Genomic DNA, 26591 nt, shown 5'->3' on the forward strand with positions numbered 1-26591 from the left:
ACTGTTGATGGTTTTTCCCTTCTCAAGATAATCGATAAAAATTATTCCATGCCATTCCCAAAAAACAGAGGCCATTACTTTGCCAGCGGACTGTTGAGTCTTTCCACGCTTCGGAGACGGTCGCTGTCCCCTCGGCCGATTGTCGATTGGACTCAGGAATGTAGTGATGGAGCCATGTTTCATCCATTGTCACATATCGACGGAAAAACTCGGGTGTATTACGAGTTAACAGCTGCAAACACCGCTCAGAATCATCAACACGTTGTTGTTTTTGGTCAAATGTGAGCTCTTGCGGCACCCATTTTGCACAGAGCCAAATATTGATGAATTATATGACCAACACGTTCCTTTGATATCTTTAAGGCCTCTGCTGTCTCGATCAACTTCATTTTACGGTCATTCAAAATCATTATGTGGATTTTTTTTGATGTTTTCGTCGGTAACCACCTCTTTCGGGCATCCACTGCGTTCACCGTCCTCCGTGCTCATTTCACCACGCTTGAATTTTGCATACCAATCAATTATTGTTGATTTCCCTGGGGCATAGTCCGGAAACTCATTATCAAGCCAAGTTGTTGCTTCCACCGTATTTTTTCCCTTCAGGAAACAGTATTTTATCAAAACACGAAATTCCTTTTTTCCATTTTTTTTCACAATAACAAAAGTTGCTTCACAAAAGACGCGCTATCTCACAAACTAATTGACTTACAGACGTCAAATTTTGACACGAATCATTTGAAGGTTAAAAATAATATGCATTTAATACTAGCGACGCCATCTATGTGTCAGACCGGAGACTTATCAGCCAACCTGTTATATGTGTAAGTTAATACATTTGGTTTCTTTTTCGTTAAAAAATATATTCTTTATTTTCATTTTATTTTTCTCACAACTACTGTCTCTGCCCATTGGCAACTTACAACTAGTGTCACTGCCCATTGGCAACTTGCAACTGCCTAGTATAACTTAAAGCTATCTTTTTTTAAAAAGCAAGCATAACTGCTGACAAATCTAAATATGTTAAATTAATATTTTCCACTGCTGACTTAGTGTCTGCAGAATAGTGTAATATGAAACTTTTGTTTTTCAATTCCACAATTCGGGTCGCGCGTGTGGCAAAGAATGCAAAGAAGCAAAAAATGACAAATAAAAAATATACAAAAATATTTGAAGATATTTGATCCCGTATCTTAACTCCTCCCCTCGTAAAATCAATCGTCCCGATTGTTAAAAAGTTGGGAGATCATTAGCACTACAGAATTTTCTCGTAGTTTCCGGTAAAGAAGATGAAGCGTTTGGTATAGTTTCTTCATTGACTATTTTAATTACGTTAATATCCGAATTGTTTTTATGTTTGCGAAAAAGTAAGCAAATTGCAAACGCTAGTATAACAAATAATCCGATATTACTACAAAACATTAATTTTCCTTTAGTTGATATGGAATTTATTGAATCAATATTATTATTTTGCAAATTTTTCATCATTTCTAACGATAGGACTTCTTCAATTAATGATTTATTTGTTGTTATTTGTAGCAAAGCCGGAAGGGGTTTCAAAGTCGAAATTTCTCTTGAAATGAATGTTCGATTCTCTATTTTTATTGATTCATTGTGGAATTGAATTGAGTACGATCCCGATAATTCGTATGTCTTATTTTCTGATACTTCGACGATACCGTTAAATTTGTTCAAAAATATAATTCCCGGATGTAATTCTTGTATTTTAATGACATGTTGATTATTTGTAAACGTGCAATTATGATTCTTGCTTTTCAAAAGTGAAGGTATACAATTAGTGTTACTTATATCAGTTAAATGTTCAGTATTGCATATTGTTAATTTATTAAATTGATTACATTCATTTATAATTTCAAAAAATCTATTTTCACATTTAATTATATTTTCTTCATTAATTTTTATAATTATTTTGTCTTGGTTTACTGGTTTAATTAATAACTTTTCACAATTCGTTCGTTCGATTGATGGCAAGCTAACAATATAAATTAGTGACGAATGGTCAGTTGCTATTTTAATTTTTGCAAATCCTAAAGCTTCTTCCAAATTATTATATGGGAATTCCTCATGATCCAGAAACTCTTTAGATTCGTTAATTTCTTTTTCTGATAATATGAACGAATTTACTACACCTACTTTAGCCCATTGCAGAGCGTACTCTATATTAGTTATTTCTGTTTTTAGAATGTTAATTTTGGTCCGAATAGATTCTTCTAATGTCCTTTGAACTTCTTCGAATGATTGAATTGTTTTAATAATTGTATTGGTTGTACTAGTCAGTTTGTTAATCCTTTCTATTGTGTTTTCGTTGATTAGTCTCTGTCGTTCATTATTTCTTAACAGTCCGTTAATTTTGTTTACTACAATGTCATGGTCGTCGTGGTCTGGTGAGCCTGCTATCCATTTCCAAGCTGATCCCAATAAATTAATTGATCGTTTGACTCTTGGTCTCATTTTTCTTATTTGAGTTTTTAATTGATAGATCTCATGTCGTAAGTACGGAAGTATTGTTCTATTTCGGAGTACTTTTTCGTCAATGTCTCTTTCCAAGTTGTCAATGGTTCGTTCATAGTCATTTAATTCAATAATATGAATAAGCTTAAAATTTCCATTCTGTATCCTCGCTTGGCCTAAATGAATTGTTATTAATTGAGAATTTGTATAGTCCAATATTTGGACTTCAGTTCCGCAAATTGTGAACAATGTTAAAAACAATATTAAAGGAATCATATTCTGAAAAGAAAAATATTTCAAATATCTAATTAGGTTTTGATATTGTCTTTGTGGATTATCCTATTACGAAAATTAATTCTAATCTTATTTCCTAAGTCTTCCTTAACCTTTTGTTTCCTGAAACGTGGTAATAATTTATTTCTTTGTCCAATGATTTTCTCGTAAACTATGTCGCCTTCTTCATATGTTTTTACTTGATTTGACTTATTCTTTAATAACATTTTCTCCTGCGCCTTCTTAAGAGTTCCTACTAAATTATGCTGTACTTTGTTAAAAAATATATCTATTGGTTTACTTTGTGTCACGGAATGTATTGTCTGATTATATTGTTGGGCCGCTCTATAAAAGGTTTCTCTATCATCCACTAAATGAAATTCGTCTTTAATACACCTTGCTATCTCTGTTAGGGTAGAATGGACTCTTTCGATTTGGCCATTCGTTGTGCTATGACGTGGGGTACAAAAATATAGTTCAATTCCTAATCTTTGCATAAGAGATTTAAATTGTGCAGTGCAAAAGCCTGGTTCGTTATCTAATGTAATTTTTCTTGCATTTGGGAAGGATTGTAAAACATCTAAAATTTTTTCACCTAAATTAGTTTTATCTTCTATGTCTTTTATAACTAAAAATTTTGAATAAGAGTCTATGCAAGTTATAAATTTCAAACCTTCTGCATAGAAAATGTCTATATTTAGATACTCCCCCTCCTTGTTGGGAATCGGAGCCTCTCCGATTGGGACTTTTTGAGGATGTCTGTTATATTTATGCCTGTTGCATATAGTACAATGTCTGATGTATTCTTTAAAGTCTTTTGCCATTTTTGGCCAATAGTATTGTTTATAAATCTGTTTATGATTTTCTCTACAGCTTCGATGAGCTCGAGAATGTGTGTCCTGTATTATACTCTGTTGGTCATCAACATTTGTTACGTCTATTGGAAAAATACGCGTGTAAACAAATATATTTGTAAAAACTCCTTTTACCGTCTCTTTAAAATCATAAAGATCCTCTTGAGTGCAATGGATCGCAGTTACTAAATTTGGCCTAAGAAATTCAATAAGGATGGATTTTAAATTTTCCCTGGTGTCATATTCGATGATATGTCTAGTCCTTTCAAAGTTCACTATTGTTTGGTGCAATGAAAAATTAGATTTACTTACCATAAAGATTCGTTAAATGTATTTAAGTTTTTAGGTACAATGAATTGTAAAATACACCCCTGAAATTTATAACGAAATATGAAAAAATTGAAATGACATATAATTGAACGAAACTTTCTCTTACTTACTCTCTCGCTCAAATACCCGAAGGTACGAATACCCCCGCCAATAAATTAAATTTTAATTTATTTTTTTTTAAACCCGAAATTTAATTGTGTTTTTATTTATTCCCCCCCCTCATTGATAAATTATTTTATTTAATTCCCCGCCTTTTCATTGGTCCTTCGAGCCGGATTAAACCGCCCGAGATTTAAAATAAAATAATTTATCATTGAGCTTCTCTTTTTAGAGCCCGAAAATCAATTGGTTATTTTGGTATTTTTTACCCCCTAAATTATTGGCTATCACCATTGTTTTCCCCTATAATATTCATCATACCAAGGTAAGGTTGTTGACATTTATTAGTGGTGAAAATAAAGTAAACAAAAGTGCAAGAATATCAATAAAATAAAAGAAATAATAAATACAAAGTCACTCTTTCGTTTGCCTGTGTGTTGTTGTTGTATTTTCATTTGCCCATACGCTTTGGTTTCTAACAACCAAACGAAAACAACAGCTTGCATTATTACCCCCACTCCCGTCTCTCATATCCAGTAGTGTGGTTGACTGTTATACGTACATACGTGTGTGTTGCATTCAATTGTACTACAGGTTGCATTACATGTTCGAGTGAGTTGTAACTGAACATTGCACAGTGGGCTCGATAGGAACAAAAGTTGTTCATTAAATAATTTTGAAAATTATTTTACATTGAAAAACAAATATTAAAATTAATTATTTTAATTAATTAATTATTGAAAAATATTGCAAGTAAGAGGCAATTGTGACTATTTTGTATAATAAATTAAATTGATATCGAACTAACCCCGTAGTTTCGCCCGTTTGAAATATTTTTGATTCTTGCACATTGTATCGTATACTAATACGTAGTTTTGCTGCACAGTGGTGTTGGTAAGACCAAAATTGAAATATTTTTTAATTTACGAAAAATATTCAAAGGCATTAAATATTTGTTTATTGCCAATAATAAAAAAAAAATCATAACTTTTTTGAATTTTTTGAACCCTATTTACGTTTGTTGTTGGAATTGAGTTCTGCAACCCCGTTTTCATACCAAATTAAACTTTTTACTCGAAATTTGAATTTTATTGAAAATAATAATGTCTGATATCAAGAATTTGATTAAAAGTGCAGACCGCTTAATTGATTTGGATATGTTCGTGACTTCGCTCAAGGAGGATGATCACACCGTCCACAGCCTCAACATTCATAAACAGGAAATTATTCGACTTTGGGAGAATTTCCGTGAAATTTATGAGGAATTGTGTGACACTATGGGTTCTAGTGATGATATTGCCAAAGTTAAGGCAAAATATATCGCAACATATAAGACGTATGTGCGTGGACTAGCCCTTATTGAGTCTTTAATTGAAAAGCTCAATGCGAAGAAGAAGTCTTCTAGTTCATCCCTTCCAATTCACCTTCCCCCTTGTGATACTGAGATTTTTTCTGGTGATTATAAATCTTGGCCTACGTTCAGAGACATGTTCTCTGCCCTATATAAAGATAATGAACATATCAGTAATATTCAGAAAATGTATTATCTGATGCAAAAGACGGAAGGTGAAGCCCGCGATATAATCAAAACATGTCCGATTACTAATGAGGGTTTTCAGATGGCTTGGCAAAATTTAGTCGATCGTTATGAGAACAAAAGGGTTCTTGTAAACGCCCAACTCAAGATTTTATTCAATCTTGCACCCGTTTTAAAGGAATCTGGCCCCTCTATTAAGCAATTGCAGCGTACTATGAGCGACTGCATAACTAATTTGTCTCTTTTGGGCATTGATACGAAGAATTGGGACGTTATATTTGTTTTCATATGTTCCACCCGTCTTCCTGAAGTTACCCTAGGACATTGGGAGCAATCTCAAGGGTCAAGTTCTGACCTACCTAAATGGGAAACAATGGATAAGTTTTTGACTGCTCGGTATCAGACCCTTGAGTCCGTCTTTGACATTAAAGGCGCCCATAATATTTCGACGTCTTCTGGTCCGAGTTATGTAAGAAAACCTACTAGCCCAAAGAGAAAGTCAATTACTAATAATAATGGTAATAGAAGTTTTAAGAGCTTCTCTACGATTATACCATCTAATTCTCAGCAGAAATGTCCTCTTTGTTCCGAATCGCATCCCCTACGATTATGCGAAGAATTTCTTCAAATGTCGGTTAACAATCGATTGGAAACCGTCAAGCGACTCAAATGTTGCACAAATTGTCTAGCTTCGTCGCACACTTTTAGCAATTGTAAGAGCTCAAATATATGTTTCTTCTGCAAACAAAAACATCATTCTCACTTGCATAGAAGGGAATCCTCAGCACAAGTAAGTCGAGATTCGAGCTCACGACCTGGAATGACCCGCGATATGGGAAATCCAGCCCGATCAGCTTCTGACGATGTTCCTTCTACATCAGAGGCTGCCCGTTCGTTGCAAACTTTTGCAACTGCTATGGAAACATCACAGTTTTCTACAGTTCTTTTGGGAACTACTGTGGTAGATTTGTGTTGTCATGGCGTGAAGTGTTCTGCTAGAGCATTGATCGATCCTGCCTCGCAAGCAACTTTTATTTCCCGAAAGTTGCAAAAGAAACTTGCTTTGCCGATATTCCCAGTTACTTCTGCGAATATTGTTGGCCTAAACGGCACGATATCGGCGAAGTCTACTAATGTTTGTAGGATCTCTTTGTGCTCCCCTATTGACCCAACTTTTGAGTTGTCGACAGATGCGTATGTGGTTGACAAGTTAACTGGTCGTTTGCCTACTTATTCATTGTCACAGCTACTAGACGTAGATCTGCCCGAAGTCACGATGTGTGATCTAAAGTGTTCTCATATGGACCTTTTACTGGGTGGTGATATATATTCTCGGATAATGCATACTGATGTTCATAAGCACCCTAATGGTGATCTTATTGCCCAGAAATCAGTTTTCGGTTGGATCGTGACTGGCAAAGTCTCCCAAACCAAGCCCCTACAGTCGGTGGTATCATTTTACAGCCACATAGAGGTGAATGATCAACTTGCTAGGTTTTGGGAAATCGAAGATGTACCGAAAGTATGCACTATGTCAGAAGTGGATAGATGGTGTGAGGAATTATACCTACGAACGACTTATCGTAATGATAATGGTCGATATGTTGTTTCACTGCCTTTTAAGCGTGAATACCCCAAAGATTTGCAACTTGGTTTGTCCCGGAATAATGCCATTTCTCAATTTAAGCGAAATGAGTCGCGGTTAATGAGAAATCCCGAGCTGAAGATTCAGTATGACAGGGTACTACAAGAGTACGCTGATTTGGGACATATGACCATGATTGATGAGAATAAGGTACATTCTTCTAATACTGTGTATTATTTACCCCATCACGCTGTTTTCAAGCCTGACAGCGCCACCACTAAATTACGTGTGGTGTTTAATGCTTCCAGTGTCACTTCTAATGGCGTTAGTCTTAATAACGTATTGTATACTGGACCCGTTCTACAAGCAAATCTAATTGTTTTGATTCTCCGATGGAGATTATTTAGATTTGTCTTCAATGCCGACATCGAGAAGATGTATAGGCAAATTCTGATTCATCCCGATCAGGCGTCATATCAGCGAATTGTTTTCCGTCTAGCCCCTGATGATATAATCCAAGATTTCGAATTGAACACGGTCACATTTGGTGTGAACTGTGCCCCATATCTTGCTATTCGGACCCTACTTAGACTTGCTGATGACGTCGAGGGTGAGTTCCCGACTGCTGCGGAGATAATACGTTCGCAGATGTATGTCGATGACATTTTGGCAGGAGCTCACAGTTTAGATGATGCCATGACGAGCCGTGATGAACTTATGGAAGTTCTAGGTTCTGCTGGGTTTAATCTAAGAAAATGGACTTCTAATGTGCAGGGTCTTTTGTTAGATTTACCCCCCGAATATTTATTGGATAATGACTTTTTGAATATTTCCAATGAAAGTACCGCCAAGACTCTGGGTTTACGTTGGAACGCTGGAAAAGATGTTTTCTTTTTCAAGTTGGTTTTAGCCCCTACTAGATCTTCCGTCACCAAACGAGCCGTTTTGTCTGAGATAGCTAAATTGTTCGATCCAGCAGGTTGGCTGGCCCCTAAGATAATAGTTGCTAAGATTATAATGCAACAAATTTGGAAGGACAAAACAGATTGGGACGAATGTTTGAAACCCATGACTCGGAATAGATGGTTTGCGTTTTTGGACGATTATAGTGAAATCGAACGGATAGAGATCCCCCGATGGGTTGGTTTCAGCCCAGACCATGAAGTTCAGCTTCATGCATTCTGTGATGCTTCTGAGAAAGCATATGCGGCTTCACTATACGTCCGAATTAAAAACGCCCCTGGTGATTATGTCACGCATCTGCTCGCAGCACGAACTAAGGTAGCGCCAATCAAGGTTGAATCCTTGCCCCGTTTAGAGCTCTGCGGTGCAACTCTATTGGCTGATATGGTTGAGACTATTCGCTCCGAGCTGAGTCTCCCAGAAATTGAGACATTCTATTGGACTGATTCGACGATAGTTTTGTCGTGGCTTCAGAAGCCCCCGTGCCACTGGCCTACGTTTGTTGCGAATCGAGTAGCTAACATCTCTACGAAAATCGGTACTAGTAACTGGCATCATGTTCTGTCACACGATAACCCCGCTGATATAGCCTCGAGAGGTTCTTCAGCGCGCGATCTTCTAACAAATAACCTTTGGTGGAAAGGTCCCGCTTGGTTATGTCGCCCTCGCTCCGAATGGCCAAAATCTACGTTTAGAATCATGACGAATCTTGAAACTAAACCGATTCAAGTCAATTTGAACCAATTATCCCCTCCTGAGGATATTTTGGCCCGTTTCTCTGATTTATCCAGAGCCCTAAGAGTTTTGTCATATGTATTCAGATTCTTTCATCGAATACACCCGAAGTTTAAATCGACACAGACGCATTCATCCTTCAACTTGGAACAGGGTGAGATCAACTTTGTGAAAGGTCGTCTTGTTGTCCTCTGCCAGCGTCGACATTTTCCTGAATATGTGGCGCTGGAGAACAATGCGCAGTTATCTCGAAAGAGCCCTTTATTGAATTTCAATCCGTTTATAGATTCTGATGGATTTATGCGGATGAATGGTAGACTTGCGCGTTCCCCTACTCTCACCTATGACGAGAGATTCCCCAAAATTCTACCCTATGATGCCCGGTTTACCAGATTGTACCTGGAGTACATTCACAAGAATACGGTGCATGGTGAAAATGCATTAATGTTGAGATTAATGAGATTGGAATTTTGGGTACCCAGATTGAAGAATCTCGTAAGGACAATCATCCATAATTGCCGTGCATGCGTATTGTTTCGGAAGAAAACTGTAGACCAAATTATGGCCGCTCTTCCCCCTGAGAGAACTACACTGTCTCGCCCGTTTACATGCACTGGAGTCGACTTTGCAGGCCCCTTTGATATAAAGACCTACATTGGTAGAGGTTGCCGTATCACTAAGGGATATGTGCTTGTGTTTGTCTGCTTTGCGACTAAGGCAATTCATTTGGAAGCGACAAATGACATGTCGACTGATTGTTTTATTGCTGCATTCACCCGATTTTTCTCCCGAAGAGGCTGCCCTTCTAAGATGTTTTCGGATAATGGGACATCTTTTGTAGGAGCTTCTAATGTTCTTGGTAGAGACCAAGCCCGATTTCTCGCTGAAGTGAAGCAAAATCTTATTTCGCTTAACGCCTTCCAATTATTAGAATTGAAATTTATTCCCCCTGGTGCGCCACATATGGGTGGTCTTTGGGAGGCAGGAGTTAAGAGTTTCAAGACTCATCTTAAGAAAGTGTCTCACGCTCAGAAGTTTACTTTTGAAGAGTTCAGCACAATGCTAGCTAGAATCGAGGCATGCCTTAATTCTAGGCCCCTTAGTCCTATGAGCGATAATCCAAACGATTTGGCTCCTTTGACCCCAGGACACTTCCTTATAGGTTCTGCCCTTCTCTTCCCACCGGAGCCCGACACGGCAATTGAGTCGTTAAGTTATGTGAATAGATGGCAGAAACTTAAGGTCCTTTCTCACTCTTTCGCCAAAAGGTGGAAAGAGGAATATCTCGTTGAACTCCATAAGCGAAATAAGTGGAAATTTCCTCAAAGAGATTTTGCCGTTGGTGACCTGGTGGTAATCAGGAAAGATAATTTGCCTCCACCAGAGTGGAAAGTAGGTAGAATCGAAAAGATCTACTTAGGCCCCGACAACAAAGTGCGAGTTGTTGACATCAGGGTTGGAAATTGTACTATTACAAGGCCCGTTGTCAAACTCGTACTACTACCTGTTGATGGACAAAATTAATAACCATTTCTTTTCTTTGTGTGTGTGCTGTCCCATCTTTTATTTTCGTATTTCCAGACATGTCTGGCCCATCACGTCGTCTCAAAAACGAGCGCCCTGAGGTAGAAGTGGACGTCGCCCAACCAAAGAAGAAGTGTGGTGAGGTGAGATGCAAAGTGTGTCTGCAACCACACGCACTCCGCCTTTGCCCGCGTTTCCGAGCTATGGACCCTGCAAGACGTCGTAAAGCCGTAATGCAATTCGGCTATTGTTTTAATTGCTTGGCGGAGTCACACAAAAGGACTGATTGCAGGAGTCGGGAAAGGTGTATGGAGTGCTGTGGTGAGCACCACACAATGCTCCACCCCAGATTTGTTGGGAACCAGCGGAAGCGCGAAGATCCCCCCAGAACCGTCGCTAGTCGACCCCAAAAGGTGAAGAAGGCTCCTAGAGCTATCAGACAGCCACCGCAACGTGACACCCATCAAAGGCGCTCCGATGATGCTCGGCGCCGTAATAATGCCTCCAGGAGGGTAGCACGAAACCCAGAGACCCAGCAGCAGAGAACCATCAGTGGACGATGCACCTGTGGCCACAATCCGACCAACTCCACCACAGTTAGCCCCAATACCGGTCAAGGGCCGGCTACTATTGTGATTCACGTCCATTCTGGGTCCCACTGAATTTGAATTTATTTATTTATGTTTTTTGTATTTGTATGTCCATTTGAATTGTAAATTGAATTCTCGTTTTTTATTGTCCCCTAGCTCCTGCTTGCCCCTATGTTGCATCCCTGCAAGTTGGGCGGGATGTTCAGGTTGGCACCCTGTTAGTTTTTAGGTACAATGAATTGTAAAATACACCCCTGAAATTTATAACGAAATATGAAAAAATTGAAATGACATATAATTGAACGAAACTTTCTCTTACTTACTCTCTCGCTCAAATACCCGAAGGTACGAATACCCCCGCCAATAAATTAAATTTTAATTTATTTTTTTTTAAACCCGAAATTTAATTGTGTTTTTATTTATTCCCCCCCCTCATTGATAAATTATTTTATTTAATTCCCCGCCTTTTCAGATATATTATTTAAATACTGTCGAGAAAGAGCATCTGCGACAACATTACTGACCCCTGGTTTATAAATCATTTTGGGAGAAAACTCCTCAATAAAAGAACGCCATCTTTTAATTTTTGCATTAGGATTACGTGTGGAAATAGCGAATGTTAGTGGTTGGTGATCTGTATGGATTTCTATATTTGAGCTACCGTATAAATAGTTCCTTAAATTTTTTAAAGCCCAAACTATGGCATAGAGTTCCTTTTCGTTTGTTGCGTAGTTCTTTTCTGTCGAGTTTAATGTTTTGGAAATGAAAGTGATGGGTTTGCCCTCTTGACTAAGCACAGCTCCTATTGCGTCATTAGAGGCATCAGTAGTTAATACGAATTTTTTGTTGAAATCAGGCTGTACTAATTCTACTTGTTCTAAAAGCAATTTTTTTAATTTCTCAAATGTTAAGATTCCTTCTTCATCAATTTTTATTTCAATTTTTTTCGAAAGGTGTTGAGATACTTTACCATTTTCCCCTGTCAAGTATCTAGTTAACGGTTTTGCTATGTCCGCGTAGTTTTTAATAAATTTTCTATAATATCCGATCATGCCGAGAAAACTTCGGAGTTGTCTTAGAGTTTTAGGCAATGGATATTCATTAATCGTTACTATTTTCTTTGGATCAGTTTTAATTACGTTTTGAGCAACAACGTAACCCAGGAATTCTACTTCCTTTTCATAGAATTTAGATTTTTCTAAAGATATTTTCATATTGGACTCTTTTAGTTTATTTATTATTAAACTCAAATGTTCAGAATGATCTTTTATAGTGGACGAGTAGACGATTATATCGTCTATATAAACGTGACAAAATTTTCCTATAAATTCGCGAAGGATATCATCCATAGCGCGTTGAAAAATGCTTGGACTATTTTTTAGCCCAAAGGGTAATCTAATAAATTCATATTTTCCGTTATTAACGGAAAATGCCGTTTTTTCTATGTCTTGTTCTTTCATAAGAATCTGATGAAATCCAGATTCCAAATCTATCGTGGAAAAATACTTTGCTGTCCCCAAATTGGACAATATTACATTACAGTCGGGTATTGGGTATTTATCAGAAATTGTCTGTTCATTCAATTTTTTATAATCAATAACCATTCGCATCTTTTGCGTTCCATTCTCATTTGTTCCCTTTTTTGGAACAACCCATATGGGTGAATTGTAGGGACTTTTACTAGGACGTATAATTCCGTCCTCTAATAACCTTTTTACTTCTTGATTTACAAAACTGTTGGCAGAGAGGGGATAGGGATATTGCTTGCTCCATATAGGGGCTTCAGCAATTGTACGTATCTCTGCTTTAACATCCGTCCTAAACGGTAGATTCATATTTATGCCGGAATGTAACTTTTCTATATTCTGTACAACATTCCTTTTCAAAATATTTATCGAATCTTTACTTTCGTCATAAAGATTCTCATTATTTACCACACTTTCACTAAAAACATTGCTTTTAACGTTGTCTACTAAATTATCATTTTCACGAATTATATTTAGCGGTTCGCAGTTTATAATTTTCTCACAATGGTTACTACAAGTTAAAATACCTTCCTTAAAATTCAATATTATATTAGCTTTCTTCATAAAGTTATACCCGATAAGAATGTCCGCTTCTAAATTTGAAATTTCATAAAATCTCTCTTTGAAACCAAAAACCGTTGCTTCATAAAAATAATTGATGATGGTAAAACCATTGATGGTTCTTACCCTTTTTTTAATTTCTAATTCTTTTCTATTCGTGAGAACACCCGGACTACAGTAACAGCTAGTTGCGCCACTGTCTATCAAAATTCTGAGTCGTCTTCCTGTAGATGCTGTCCTGATGATGTAGGGCAGTCCGATCCTACTCCTGAAAAAGACTCCTCGTGTAAGTTGTTTATCCTTTGTGTCTTGTGTTTAGGTTGGTGGCTAAGTTGGCCACTGCTTGTAATCTGTCTTTTAACACCGTACTGATTACTATGGTGTTGCGGTTTGTAGTGGTTATTATGGTAAAAGGGTGTCTTGGTTACGATATTTTGGGAACTTCCTAATTCCATAGGTTCTGGTTTGGATTCAATCTGTCTGTTAAACTGTTGGTTAAAATGTGGTTCAGGCTGTCTATTAAAATGTTGGTTAAAATGTGATTCCTTTCGACCACGATTAGGAAAACGTAAATAACTCGGGGATTTAAAATTATTTTGACTATTCTGCCTACTAAAATGAAAGGCAAAATTAGCTCGAATTTTGTTGGATTCCAGTTCTTGGGCCTTTGCTAACGCATCTGGCAAACTACTTGGTGATATGGAAAACAATATATCGTTCAATGGAGGATTTAATCCTGTCATAAATACTCTAAGAGCGTACTGTCTATTGCGGTTGTTTAATTCCTTGGTCAGGTTCGAATTATTTCCGTGTGTCATTATTGTTTTATTAATTAGATCGGTTAGTTTTTTATTTACCTCATTATAATAGGTCATTATTGACTGTGGTCCCTGCCTCATTACACTGAGTTCCTGTTCGATAAGATGTAGTGGTCTTTTGTCCGCATACGCAAAATCTAAACGACTGATAATAGCGTCAAAATTTAGAACAGTTCCATGGTTAGTTAATGTGTCATTAGCTTCGTCTATAATTTTATTACGCAGAATGGTTAGAGCAGAGTAGTATCGCTTACTACCTCTGGTATACAAGTTCATGGTATGGGTTGCAGCTTCACGCCAGCTGACATACGAATTTTTGCCGTCAAACGTCGGCATAGATTTAACTACGTCTAGCGGTTCGTCACATCGAACGCCTATTTGAATGACTTCTTCCTCAAATTCTGTAACCGCATCAGAAGAGGTTAATCGCCCTAAGCTCCTAGTTAACTCCTCTATTTTGGTCAACAACGGACTTGTCTGTGCTATGATTAAAGCTTTTACTTCCTCTGTTGTAGCCATGGTGTTGGTGCTTAGTGAACTGAACAACTGTGACAAGTTATTAATTTCTGAATCCAGTTTTGACAATTTTCCAGTATTAGTTACAACAAATCAATCTCTTTTTTTAATACGCAGTAATTTTATCAACAGAAAGTATTATAGGCAATTCAACACAAATATATTCTATCGAAAGTATGGCTTAACAATTATTTAATATTTTGTAGTTATTTTTCCTTTATATCAACACAGTAACACAATTTCGCACAAATTCAAGACATTCAAAGATTATATGGTTCAATAAGATCTATATTTGTTCAATAGTTTAATATTCAAATCATTCAATAATTTCAAACAAAATCTGTATTTTTATATAGTATATAAAAGATTTTTAAAAGTCTAAATAATATTAATATAAATGACAATATTCTTACTATTCTTAGCTATAGTTGTAGGTGGTTGATGTTCCTGGTAATGATGATGATGTCGTCTTATTTGCTGTTGTTGATAATGATGTCGTCTTGGTTGCTGTTTCTGATGATGATAATGTTGTCGTCTGGGTTGTTGTTTCTTCTCTTATAGCATTTAGTTGGTTTTTCTCTTGCAATTTTAGATTTTAGCTTTCAATGTTTAATTTCTTCGTGAGATTTTTGTTTTATTTGTTAATGATTGACGGCACAGTCATTCGTAAATATTTTTGTTCAATTTGTTAATAATTCACGCACTGTCTTAGTTTTTTTCTTCTCTTATTGAGAATACTTTTAATTTTTCTCCTTTTTTAGGATACTTTTTTATCACCTTGTAGCAAATAGTTCACTGCACAGTTATATAGTTTTTTTCTTCTCTTTATTGAGAATACTTTTAAATTTTTCTCCTTTTTTTTTTTCAAGGATACTTTTTTGTCACTTTGTAGCAAATAATTCACTGCACAGTTATATAGTTTTTTTCTTCTCTTTATTGAGAATACTTTTAATTTTTTCTCCTTTTTTTCAAGGATACTTTTTTGTCACTTTGTAGCTTTGGAACACCACCGAAGTCCTTACTTTTTCTTTTCAGGACATAACTTTTCGATGGGACATCCCGGACGAGCCCCCAGTTAATACATTTGGTTTCTTTTTCGTTAAAAAAATATATTCTTTATTTTCATTTTATTTTTCTCACAACTACTGTCTCTGCCCATTGGCAACTTACAACTAGTGTCACTGCCCATTGGCAACTTGCAACTGCCTAGTATAACTTAAAGCTATCTTTTTTTAAAAAGCAAGCATAACTGCTGACAAATCTAAATATGTTAAATTAATATTTTCCACTGCTGACTTAGTGTCTGCAGAATAGTGTAATATGAAACTTTTGTTTTTCAATTCCACAATTCGGGTCGCGCGTGTGGCAAAGAATGCAAAGAAGCAAAAAATGACAAATAAAAAATATACAAAAATATTTGAAGATATTTGATCCCGTATCTTAACTTGTATGGGAACATAAACCTTTATATGTAGCAGCCAAAAAATTTTAAGGATTTGAGATGGTATCGTAAATGTAGACCTACAAAGTGGTGCAGGGTATAATATAGTCGGCACCGCCCGTCTTTAGACTTTCCTTACTTGTTTTTGTGAAAATAAATTTAATTGGCTATGGAGGTGGATTACAAACTGGGTGTCTGGAACTCATTTTTGGCATAGGCACATTTTTGTATGTTAACATGATCATTCTCTTCCCCACCACCTTTTTAAAAGTACAAAGTTTAATATCGGATATTACTCCAATTGCTACCCTAAATCAGAAATTTAAAACCGTTTCTTACGATTTTCTCCAGAGAAATAATCAAATATTTTCAGGTATAAATTAATCTTGGCTGACACTTCAAAACCACTAAGTTCGCGTAGTATTAACAGAGTAAAATAAAGCTACACACACACACACGCCCATATATTCGTGCACTCATTCGTACTCTCACATGCTCTCATATATCTCTAGCAACCAATTGTGCACAATGTATGTTTGAATTCGGTGAAGTATAAAGGTTTAGAGAACATATTTAGGCTTAATAGCGTTTGTTGATTTTAAACGGAGATGGTGGAAACGGTTTGGGTGAGAGTAAGAAAGTAGAAGAGATTTCTTGCTTAAAAGTCCATGTGTATCTTTGAGTCTCTGGTTCCATGGCTATAAGCTTATACAGAGTTATTTGCAAGGTAGTACATTCACACACACATGATCAGATCACAAAAAAGAGACGATACACACTAACATGTATTCTCATGTGCATAAATCTCCATTTAAATCACAACGACTATGTAGGGAAAATTATATGCAATTTTTAACGCAAAAAAAATCATTTTATACGAACTTTTCAGAATATTTCCTAAAGCCAAGTTATGTCATTGGTTGTATAGAATTGCAATTTTTTTCTTATATTCTAATATAATATAGGATAATAAGCCTATTTCCCGCAAATATCTTAAAAATGAAAGAAAAACTCTTTTCACTATTAAAGAAAAGTACTTCGCTGTGTGACTATATTTTGTGTAAAAATATTGTGGAAAAAATCGTTCGTTTTCTAGAGTATTCTTGACCTATTTTATGATTCTTCTAATTTTAAATTTTGTTTGGCTTAAGGTCATAGAAACAAACGATATTGATTTATTTTAATATTTATTTCCAATATTTAGAGCCCCTAACCAGCTTCTAGTATTTTGTATTAACATACAATTCAAGAATTAAATTACATTTAATGTTCACCAAAAACCACAATTTACTTTAGTTCAAAGACATACGACTTTAACAGAGGGTAGCAAATTTCCAAAATAGTTGTCCTAAATTTATTAAAAACAAGTAAGTAACATCTAAAGTTGGCCGAGACCGACTATATATGATCACCTCAAACATGTTTCAAGAGCAAAGTGTTATTTTTGTATAATGACCATGTAACATGTTTGTCACTAAAATGTTATTTTCTCGTCAAATATAACCTGCTTGCCGAAATCAGATAAATATTTTCGGAGAAAATAACATGGTTGCGAAAACCATGTTACATGGTCACCACCCAAAAATAACATTTTGCTCTTAAAACATGTTTGAGGTGATCATATTCCTTCTCTGGGCGTTGAACTAATTTTGGTACACGCATTGCTAAAATATTAATTCTACTTTCAGTACAAAATTTCAAATTTTTAAATCGAAATGAAAATTTGGTCTCCGTTGGTTGTATGAATATAAATCGGGCAAAAGATATATATGGGAGATATATCTAAATCACAATGGACTGAATAGTGAGCCTGAAAATAAATCGGGCTGCCACTTAAATTTTTAACTTAAACCAGAACCAATTTCAAAGAGTACCATAAATTGTACTCTTTGTGAAAAATTTTAAGGAAATAAAGGCAAAAGTCTGGCTTCTAGGGCCAATTAAATCTATATTGGGTGAAAGATATATATAGGAGCTATATATAAAAATCTGAACTGATTTGTACTAAATTTGGTGTGCGCGTGGGTAATGGTTTACTCACGTTCATGCACACTCACGACGGAAAAATCTTACACACGCACGATATTGCTTGCTAGGACTTACGCTCGCGCTCACTCACGAAAAGAAAATTTGTACTCACGTACACTCACGCACGAAAACTATCGTGACTCACGAAAAATATCGTGACTCACGAATAATTTTATGAGTAATTTACCTTAGCGATGTGTCTGAAAACATGAGCAGTATTCAAATCGAGAGCTTTATTATACTCCTAACATCCCAGGTGTCACTAAAATTGTAAATGAATTAAACTCTTAAGGGTTTTATGTTGGTGAGCGGAATTATTTTCGTGAGGGTAATTCGTTACTCACGCACACTCAGGAAGATATTATTTTCGAGACTCACGCACGACGTTTTGGTTTGTTAATCACGCACACTTACGCCGTTGCCATGAGCGTGACTCACGATTCACGCGTGAGTCACGAAAATTTTCGTGAGTCACGACAATTTCGTGTGCATAAAAAAATATTATTTCTACTCCCTGTGCAAAGCCTCACATAAATCGGAATAAAACATTGGCCTCTATTGTTATATTAGTCTAAATCGGGCGAAAGATATATATGGGAGTTATATCTCAATCTGAATCGATTTCAACCAAATTTAGCATGCATTGTAAGAAAGTAAATTCTTCTCCCTATGCAAAATTGCACGCCAATAAATGGTAAACTTTGGCCTCTGTGGTCATATGAGTGTAAATCGGGCGAAAGATATATATAGAAGCTATAACTAAATCTGAACCGATTTCAACTAAATTTGTCACAACTGACGACAATATCAGTTATACTCCTTGTACAAAACTTGAAGCAAATCTGGGTATAAAACTCGGGCTTCGCAGACTATATAAGTGTATAACGGGCGAAAGATATATATGGGAGCTATATCTAAATCTGAACCGATTTGGCTAATATTTTCAAAATTTGTCGAGACTCACAAAAAATTTACATTTATGTAATTTGAAAAAAGTCGGTTGATAACACACATCAATTATGACTAAATCGAAGATAAATATATACGGCAGCTATATCTAAATCTGAAGCAATTTTTTTCCAAAAGTCAAAAGCGATTATCTTTGATCCGAAGTAAGACTCTATGCCAAATTTGGGAACAATCGGACCAAAACTGCGACACAAAACTTTACACACAAAAATACCCGAACGGACAGACAGACGGACATCGTTTAACCGAATCAGAATTGAATTCTAAGACGATCCATATACTAAATGATGGGTCGCAAACTGCTCCTTCTTGGCATTACATACAAATGCATACACTTATTACACCCTGATGAAGGGTATAAAAATCCAAATTATAATAGATAATTCAAAGTACAAAATGTTTTCTTAATTCAAAAAAAAAAAAAATCTTAAAACCAAAGATACAAAATCCTCTAAACAAGTTTTAGTTGTTTGTATTTGAAGCATTTTTATCTTAAACTGAAAGATTCAATATCTCAGTTGATTTAAGGCGATTTTTTTAATCAAAAATGTTTTTCTTTACTTTAAGAAAAATTTGCTTTAGTTCAAAGACATACGGCTTTAATGGGGGTATGCAAGTTTTCAACATTTTTGTTCTAATTTTAATAAAGAAAAATTTAAACACCGATTATAAACTTTCTGTTAAATAAAATTTCATTATTTTAAAGAAATTTGTCCTTAATATTGTGTATCCTAAATATCCCAAAATTTGGGTTGAGTAATCTTTAATTCCTCGCAAATATCTATTTCGGTGTAATATCCGGATAGATTAAATTAAAATTCAAAAGCATAATTTAGGATGCACATTTTTCCTGGACCATTACAAAGATCTGATTTAGTTAGATCCTAGCAAACCTAGTTTTCAATTTGTCTTTTCAACAGACATCTAGGTTACTTTCTTTTGTTTCAGTTGTATGCTCTTGAAAAAATTTTTTTTTTTTTTTGGAATTTCGGTCAAAACGCATTCACCTCAATAACTAGCGACAAGGTTAAAGGTGTCCACCTTGTAGATAAAATCAAAAAAGGCAATCCCAAATGAAAGGACTGTGGAATATTTCACAAAAACAATGCAAAAAAATTTTTTAAGGATACTCTTAGTCGAAAGCTTAGATATTTCTAAAGCGTAGACATTCATAAGCATTACAAGTATAGGCTTTTAAGTGGTATTAAGTTAAAGTCTATGGAAGGTTCTCCCACACACAAACAAAGAAACGTTCATTCGAAATCTCACAGCACATACGTGTATCTATCTATTCCCCTCTCTTTCACACTTTCACTCTCTATATATGCATACCTTAGAGGAATATAAATAAAAGAATTTCACTTTCGCTGTGAGGCTTATGTACTTTTTAGCTTAAATTTAATAAAATTCTCCCCAGTAGTAACCTTCAATTGGACTAACTCTTCTTGTTATCCTTGCTGGAGTGAAATAAAAACACACGCACACACTTAAACAAACAACCAAGCAACCCTATAGAAAACACGTTTTATGTCAAGGTGATGGTAAGGGCTTTAGAGTTGCGAGCATGGAATATTGAAATCTTAAAAATAATGGATCAGCTTATGCCAGTGAGTACTTCATTTGGCAATGAAACTAAAGAAAATATTACTGGATTTTTAAATAATTCAATAAATGCAGAAATACAATTTTTGCAAAATTGTCTATAGAAATAAAATTTTGACAAAATTTTCTAAAGATGTAAAATTTTGACAAATTTTCTATAGATACAAAATTCTGACAAAATTTTCTATAAATATAAAATTTTGACAAAATTTTCTATAAATATAAAATTTTGACAAAAGTTTCTATAGATATAAAATTTTCACAAAATATTCTATAGATACAAAATTTTGAAAAAATTTTCTATAGATGCAGAATTTTGACAAAATTTTCTATAGATACAGAATTTTGACAAAATTTTCTATTGATACAGAATTTTGACCAAATTTTCTATAGATACAGAATTTTGACGAAATTTTCTATTGATACAATATTTTGACAAAATTTTCTATTGAAATAAAATTTTAACAAAATTTTCTATAGAAATAAAATTTTGCCAAAATGTTCTATAGAAATAAAATTAGCAACAATTTTGAATAGAAATAAAATTTTGCAAAAATTTTCTATAGAAAAAAAAAACTTGAAAAATTTTCTATAGAAATACAATTTCAGCAAAATTTTGTATAGAAATAAAAGATTAGCAAATTTTCTATAGCAATCAAATGTTGACAAAATTTTTTATAGAAATAAAGTTTTGACAAAATTTGCATAGGAATAAAATTTTAACAAAATATTCTACAGAAATAAAATTCTGACGAAATATTCTATAGAAATAAAATATTTACAAACTTTCCTATAGAAATAAAACTTTGCTAAAATTGTCTATAGAAATAAAATTTTACCAAAATTGTCTATAGAAATAAAATTTTGCCAAAATTTCCAATAGAAATAGAATTTTGTAAAAATTGTCTATAGTAATCAAATGTTGACAAAATTTTTTATAGAAATAAAATTTTGACAAAATTTGCATAGGAAAAAATTTTAAAAAAATTTTCTATAGAAATAAAATTCTGACGAAACACTCTATAGGAATAACATGTTTACAAAAATTCTTATAGAACTAAAATTTTGCAAAAACTCTCTATAGAAGTACAATTTTGCAAAAATTTTCTATAGAAATAAAATTTTTACAAAATTTCTATAGAATAAAGTTTTTACAAAATTTCCTATAGAAATAAAATTTTGGAAAAAGTTGTATATAGAAATAAAATGTTGACAAAATTTCATATAGAAATAAAATTTTGCAAAAATTTCCTATAGAAATAAAATTTTAATACAATTTTATATAAATAAAAAATTTTAACAAATTTGCTATAATATAATTTTCACAAATTTTCAATAGAAATAAGATTTTGACAAAATTTTCTATAGAAATAAAATTTTGACAAAATTTTCTATAGAAATAAAATTTTGACAAAATTTTCTATAATAATAAAATTTTGAAAAAATACTCTATGGAAATAAAATTTTGCCAAAATTATCTATAGAAATACAATTTTGACAGAATTTTCGATAGAAATAAAATTTTGACAGAATTTTCTATAGAAATATAATTTTGACAAAATTTCCTATAGAAATAAAATTTTAATACATCGTATAATTTATTGTATAATTTAGACAAATTTTCTATAGAAATAAAATTTTGACAAAATTTTCATAGGAATAAAATTTTTCAAAAATTTTCAATAGAAATAAAATTTTGCAAAAATTGTCTATAGAAATAAAATGTTGACGAAATTTTTTTATAGAAATAAAATTTTGACAAAATTTTCTATAGAAAGAAAATTTTAACAAAATTTTCTGTAGAAACAAAATTTTGACAAAATTTGCATAGGAATACAATTTTAAGAAAATTTTCTATAGAAATAAAATTCTGACAAAATATTCTATAGAAATAAAATGTTCACAAAATTTCCTATAGAAATAAAATTTTGCTAAAATTGTCTGTAGAAATATTGTCTATAGAAATATAATTTCACAACATTTTTTTTATATAGATAAATTTTTATTTTTTTTTATATAGATAAAAATTTTTAACAAATTTGCTATAATATAATTTAGACAAATTTTCTATAGAAATAAAATTTTGGCAAAATTTTCTATAGAAAGACAATTTTGACAAAATTTGCATAGGAATAAAACCTTAAAAAAATCTATAGAAATAAAAATTTGGAAAAAAATGTCTATAGAAATAAATGTTGACAAAATTTCCTATAGAAATAAAATTTTTACAAAATTTTCTATAGAAAGAAAATTTTTACAAAATTTTCTATAGAAATGAAATTTTGACAGAATTTGCTATAGAAATATAATTTTGACAAAATTTTTTACAGAAATAAAATTTTAATACAATTTTATATAGATAAAAAATTTTAACAAATTTGCTATAATTTTTACAAATTTTCAATAGAAATAAGATTTTGACAAAATTTTCTATAGAAATAAAATTTTGACAAAATTTTCTATAGAAATAAAATGTTGACAAAATTTTCTATAGAAATAAAATTTTGTAAAAATTTTCTATAGAATTAAAGTTTTGCAAAAATTGTCTATAGATATAAGATTTTGACAAAATTTTCTATAGAAATAAAATTTTGACAAATTTTTCATAGAAATAAAATTTTGTAAAATTTTCTATAGAAATAAAATTTTGAAAAAATACTCTATATAAATAAAATTTTACAAAAATAATATAATTTTGACAAAATTTTCTATAGAAATAACATTTTGACAGAATTTTCTATAGAAATAAAAATTTGACAAAATTTTCTATAGAAATAAAAATTTGACAAAATTTTCCATAAAAATAAAATTTTGACAAAATTTTCTATAGAAATAAAATTTTGACAAAATTTTCTATAGAAATAAAATTTTGTAAAAATTTTCAAAAATTTTCTATAGAAATAAAATTTTGTAAAAATTTTCAAAAATTTTCTATAGAAATAAAATTTTGCAAAAAATGTCTAAAGAAATAAAATTTTGACAAAATTTTCGATAGAAATAAAATTTTTACAATTTTCCATAGAAATAAAATTTTGTAAAATTTTCTATAGAAATGAAATTTAAAAAAAAAATCCACATCTGTAATTATATGTTTCAACCGGCAACTCATTTTTAAGCATTTGTTTGGTTTACAAATAAACACTAAAATTCCATCATTGTATGATACAAATAGGTGTTTGATAAGCCTAAACAAAAAAAAACTCACATATACAAGAGCAGAACATAGGAAATTGCATACGCATATATGCATGTTGTCGGTCTTAAGAAGAATTTGTTGCAAAACAAGTCATTGTTTTGATGCCAGGTTCATGTTTAGGTTCATACACTTATACATCCGCCAAACCTAAACAGATATACCATTCTCGTATATGCAGCGGAAAATGTCTGTCACTCATTGTGAGATGTCAGACATGTGGTGTAAAATGTAAATACTTTCCACCACCAACACCACAGGATCCTTTAAATTATGTTGCAATATATTGTTGCTGTTGTTGTTTGTAACTCTCTCTCAAGGAATTCTTTTGTGAATATTTGCATAACTTATGACACCTACAGTCAAGGTGATGGTAGGAAAAGGAAGCTATTTATTATTCACTGATGCTAGTATCAAAAAATATTTATTTTTAAGATGCTTCAGTTTAGTTCATTTATTGTGGTATGTCTTTAATTGTAGATTTTATTCATATGTAGAAATGGTACCTTAAAATAGAAAATTCATATTTTTCTATATATCTTTTTAAATTTTTTGATAAATACTTCAAGTAAAAATTAGGGAATTGAATTCTAATATGATTATATCTAAATACTAGGTAACGAATATGATCAGATTTCAAAAATGAGACACGTATAAATTTAAAAGTAAAAAAAAAAAATGGAGAACAATATTAAAACTTTAATCTAAAACCGAATTTTGTATCAGAATGAAACAGAATTGGAAGAGCTACATTAAAGAGATGACTGAGAAAGCGTACAAGACTGTTTGGCCCTTGGCAGAAAAGTTCTGGGCTCTAAATGTTGCCTGAATCCAATGTAATAAGGCCAATCCTGACATACGCTTTAATAGTCTGATCGACATTAATGAAGAAGAAGCGCAACAAAACTAAAGAGAAAGATTGCAAAAAATCCGGTTGAGGAACAACCAACTCTCTGGAGATATCCCAAAAGAAAATGAGGCCCAAAGCTACTCGGACGTATTGAAGAACATTAGATAAACCATAGGGAGCCACCGTGATGCAATTGTTAGCATGCCCTCCTTGCATACAATGGGTCGAGGGTTCTATCCCAGTTTTGACCGAACACCAAAAAGCTTTTCAGCGGTATCTCCTCTCAGTAATGCTGGTGAAATTTCTGAGTGTTTCATATTCTGAATAATTAAATTTTGCAAAATTTTTTTATAGAAATAAAATTTTGCAAAAATTTTTTATAGAAATAAAATTTGGCAAAAATTTTCAATAGAAATAAAATTTCAACAAAATTTTCTATAGAAATAAAATTTTGACGAAATTTTCTATACGCAAAAAAAAACTTTGACAAAATTTTCTATTGAAAAAAAATTTTGACAAGATTTCTATAGAAATGAAATTTTGATAAAATTTTCTATAGAAATATAATTTTGCAAGAATTTTCTATAGAAATAAAATGTTTGACAAAATTTTCTATAGAAATAAAATTTTTACAAAATTTCTATAGAAATAAACGTTTGACAATTTTTTTTTAATAAAATTTTGCAAAAATTTTCTATAGAAATAAAATTTTGATAAAATTTTCTATAGAAATAAAATTTTGATAAAATTTTCTATAGAAATAAAATTTTTAAAAAATTTTCTATAGAAATAAAATTTTGCAAAAATTTTCTATAAAAGAAAAGTTGTGACAAAAATTTCTATAGACATAAAATTTTGATAAAATTTTCTATAGAAATAAAATTTTAATACATCTTCTATAGTTATAAAATTTTGCCCAAATTCTCTATAGAAATAAAATTTTGACAAAATTTTCTATAGAAATAAAATTTTGATAAAATTTTCTATGGAAGAAAAGTTGTGAGAAATATTTCTATAGAAATAAAATTTTGATAAAATTTTCTATAGTTATAAAATTTTGCCAAAGTTTTCTATAGAAAAAAAAAAATTGTGACAAAATTTTCTATAGAAATAAAATCTTGACAAAATTTTCCATAGAAATAAAATTTTGACAAAATTTTCTATAGAAAAAAGTTTTCACAAAATTTTCTACAGAAATAAAATTTTGACAACATTTTCTACAGAACTAAAATTTTGACAAAATTTTCTACAGAACTAAAATTTCGACAAATTTTTCTATAGAAACAAAATGCTGAAAAAAACTATAGAAAGTTTGCAAAAATTTTCTATAGAATTAAAATCTTGTCAAAATTTTCTATAGAAATAAAATCTTGACAAGATTTTCTATAGAAATAAAATTTCTATAGAAATAAAAGTTGCCAATTTTTTTTTTTGAAATAAAACTTTAACACAATTTTCTATAAAAATCAAATTTTGAAAAAATTTTCTATAGAAATAAAATTTTGACAAAATTTTCTATAGAAAAAAAAATTTGACAAAATTTTCCATAGAAGAAAAGTTGTGACAAATATTTCTATAGAAATAAAATTTTGATAAAATTTTCTATAGAAATAAAATTTTAAATTTTCTATAGTTATAAAATTTTGTCAAAATTTTCTATAGAAAAAAATGTGAATTACCACATTCCTCATCAGCATCCTCTACTTGCAGCAAAACTATCAACCAATTATCAGAATAAATTCGGGTAATTCACTCAACCCAACGTGAACTACACTTGAACCTCCCGAAAAAGGGTTTGATAGTCGGCTACTGCCTAAACAAATTTGCCAGCATATCTCTTTTCCTTTGCCAAACTCAAATCATCGATTTGTATGTATTTGGCTGGGTTTGTTTTTGAGCGTGCTTCCTCTATCTTCATTCGTTTTGTTTGTTATTGTTGGCTTCTCTTCAATCGTTATTGTTGTTTTTTTGTTTTTTGATCTCAGCTTAAAGCCATGCATTGACTAAACTACAAGAGTAGCTTAACCAACAGAGGAAAAGTATGCTTGTCAAATTTATTTGGGCAAAGCCCTATAGACTGCAAGATGGTTGGATGTACAGCTGTTTCGGAATTACCACATTCCTCATC

At 32.5% G+C, this 26591-nt stretch overlaps 2 protein-coding genes across 2 annotated transcripts in view; both read left to right on the top strand.

Annotated features, from left to right (window-relative positions):
- The window catches only part of LOC142224204 (neuronal acetylcholine receptor subunit alpha-7-like), a 1091332-nt gene that overhangs the window by 223574 nt on the left and 841167 nt on the right, over positions 1 to 26591 (top strand). The window lies entirely within an intron of this gene.
- On the top strand, positions 4234 to 11257 carry LOC142224191 (uncharacterized). The gene is made up of 2 exons (XM_075293976.1): positions 4234 to 4350; positions 10427 to 11257. Exon 2 carries the CDS (start codon positions 10429 to 10431, stop codon positions 11029 to 11031), a length of 603 nt encoding a protein of 200 aa, XP_075150091.1. The 5' UTR covers positions 4234 to 4350; positions 10427 to 10428; the 3' UTR covers positions 11032 to 11257.

The sequence above is a fragment of the Haematobia irritans genome, chromosome 2 (genome assembly GCF_050003625.1).
Source record: "Haematobia irritans isolate KBUSLIRL chromosome 2, ASM5000362v1, whole genome shotgun sequence".
NCBI lineage: Eukaryota > Metazoa > Arthropoda > Insecta > Diptera > Muscidae > Haematobia > Haematobia irritans.

Excerpts from the sequence above, each read along its gene's own strand:
- LOC142224191 (XM_075293976.1), top strand. The coding sequence starts at position 10,429 with ATGTCTGGCCCATCACGTCGTCTCAAAAACGAGCGCCCTGAGGTAGAA.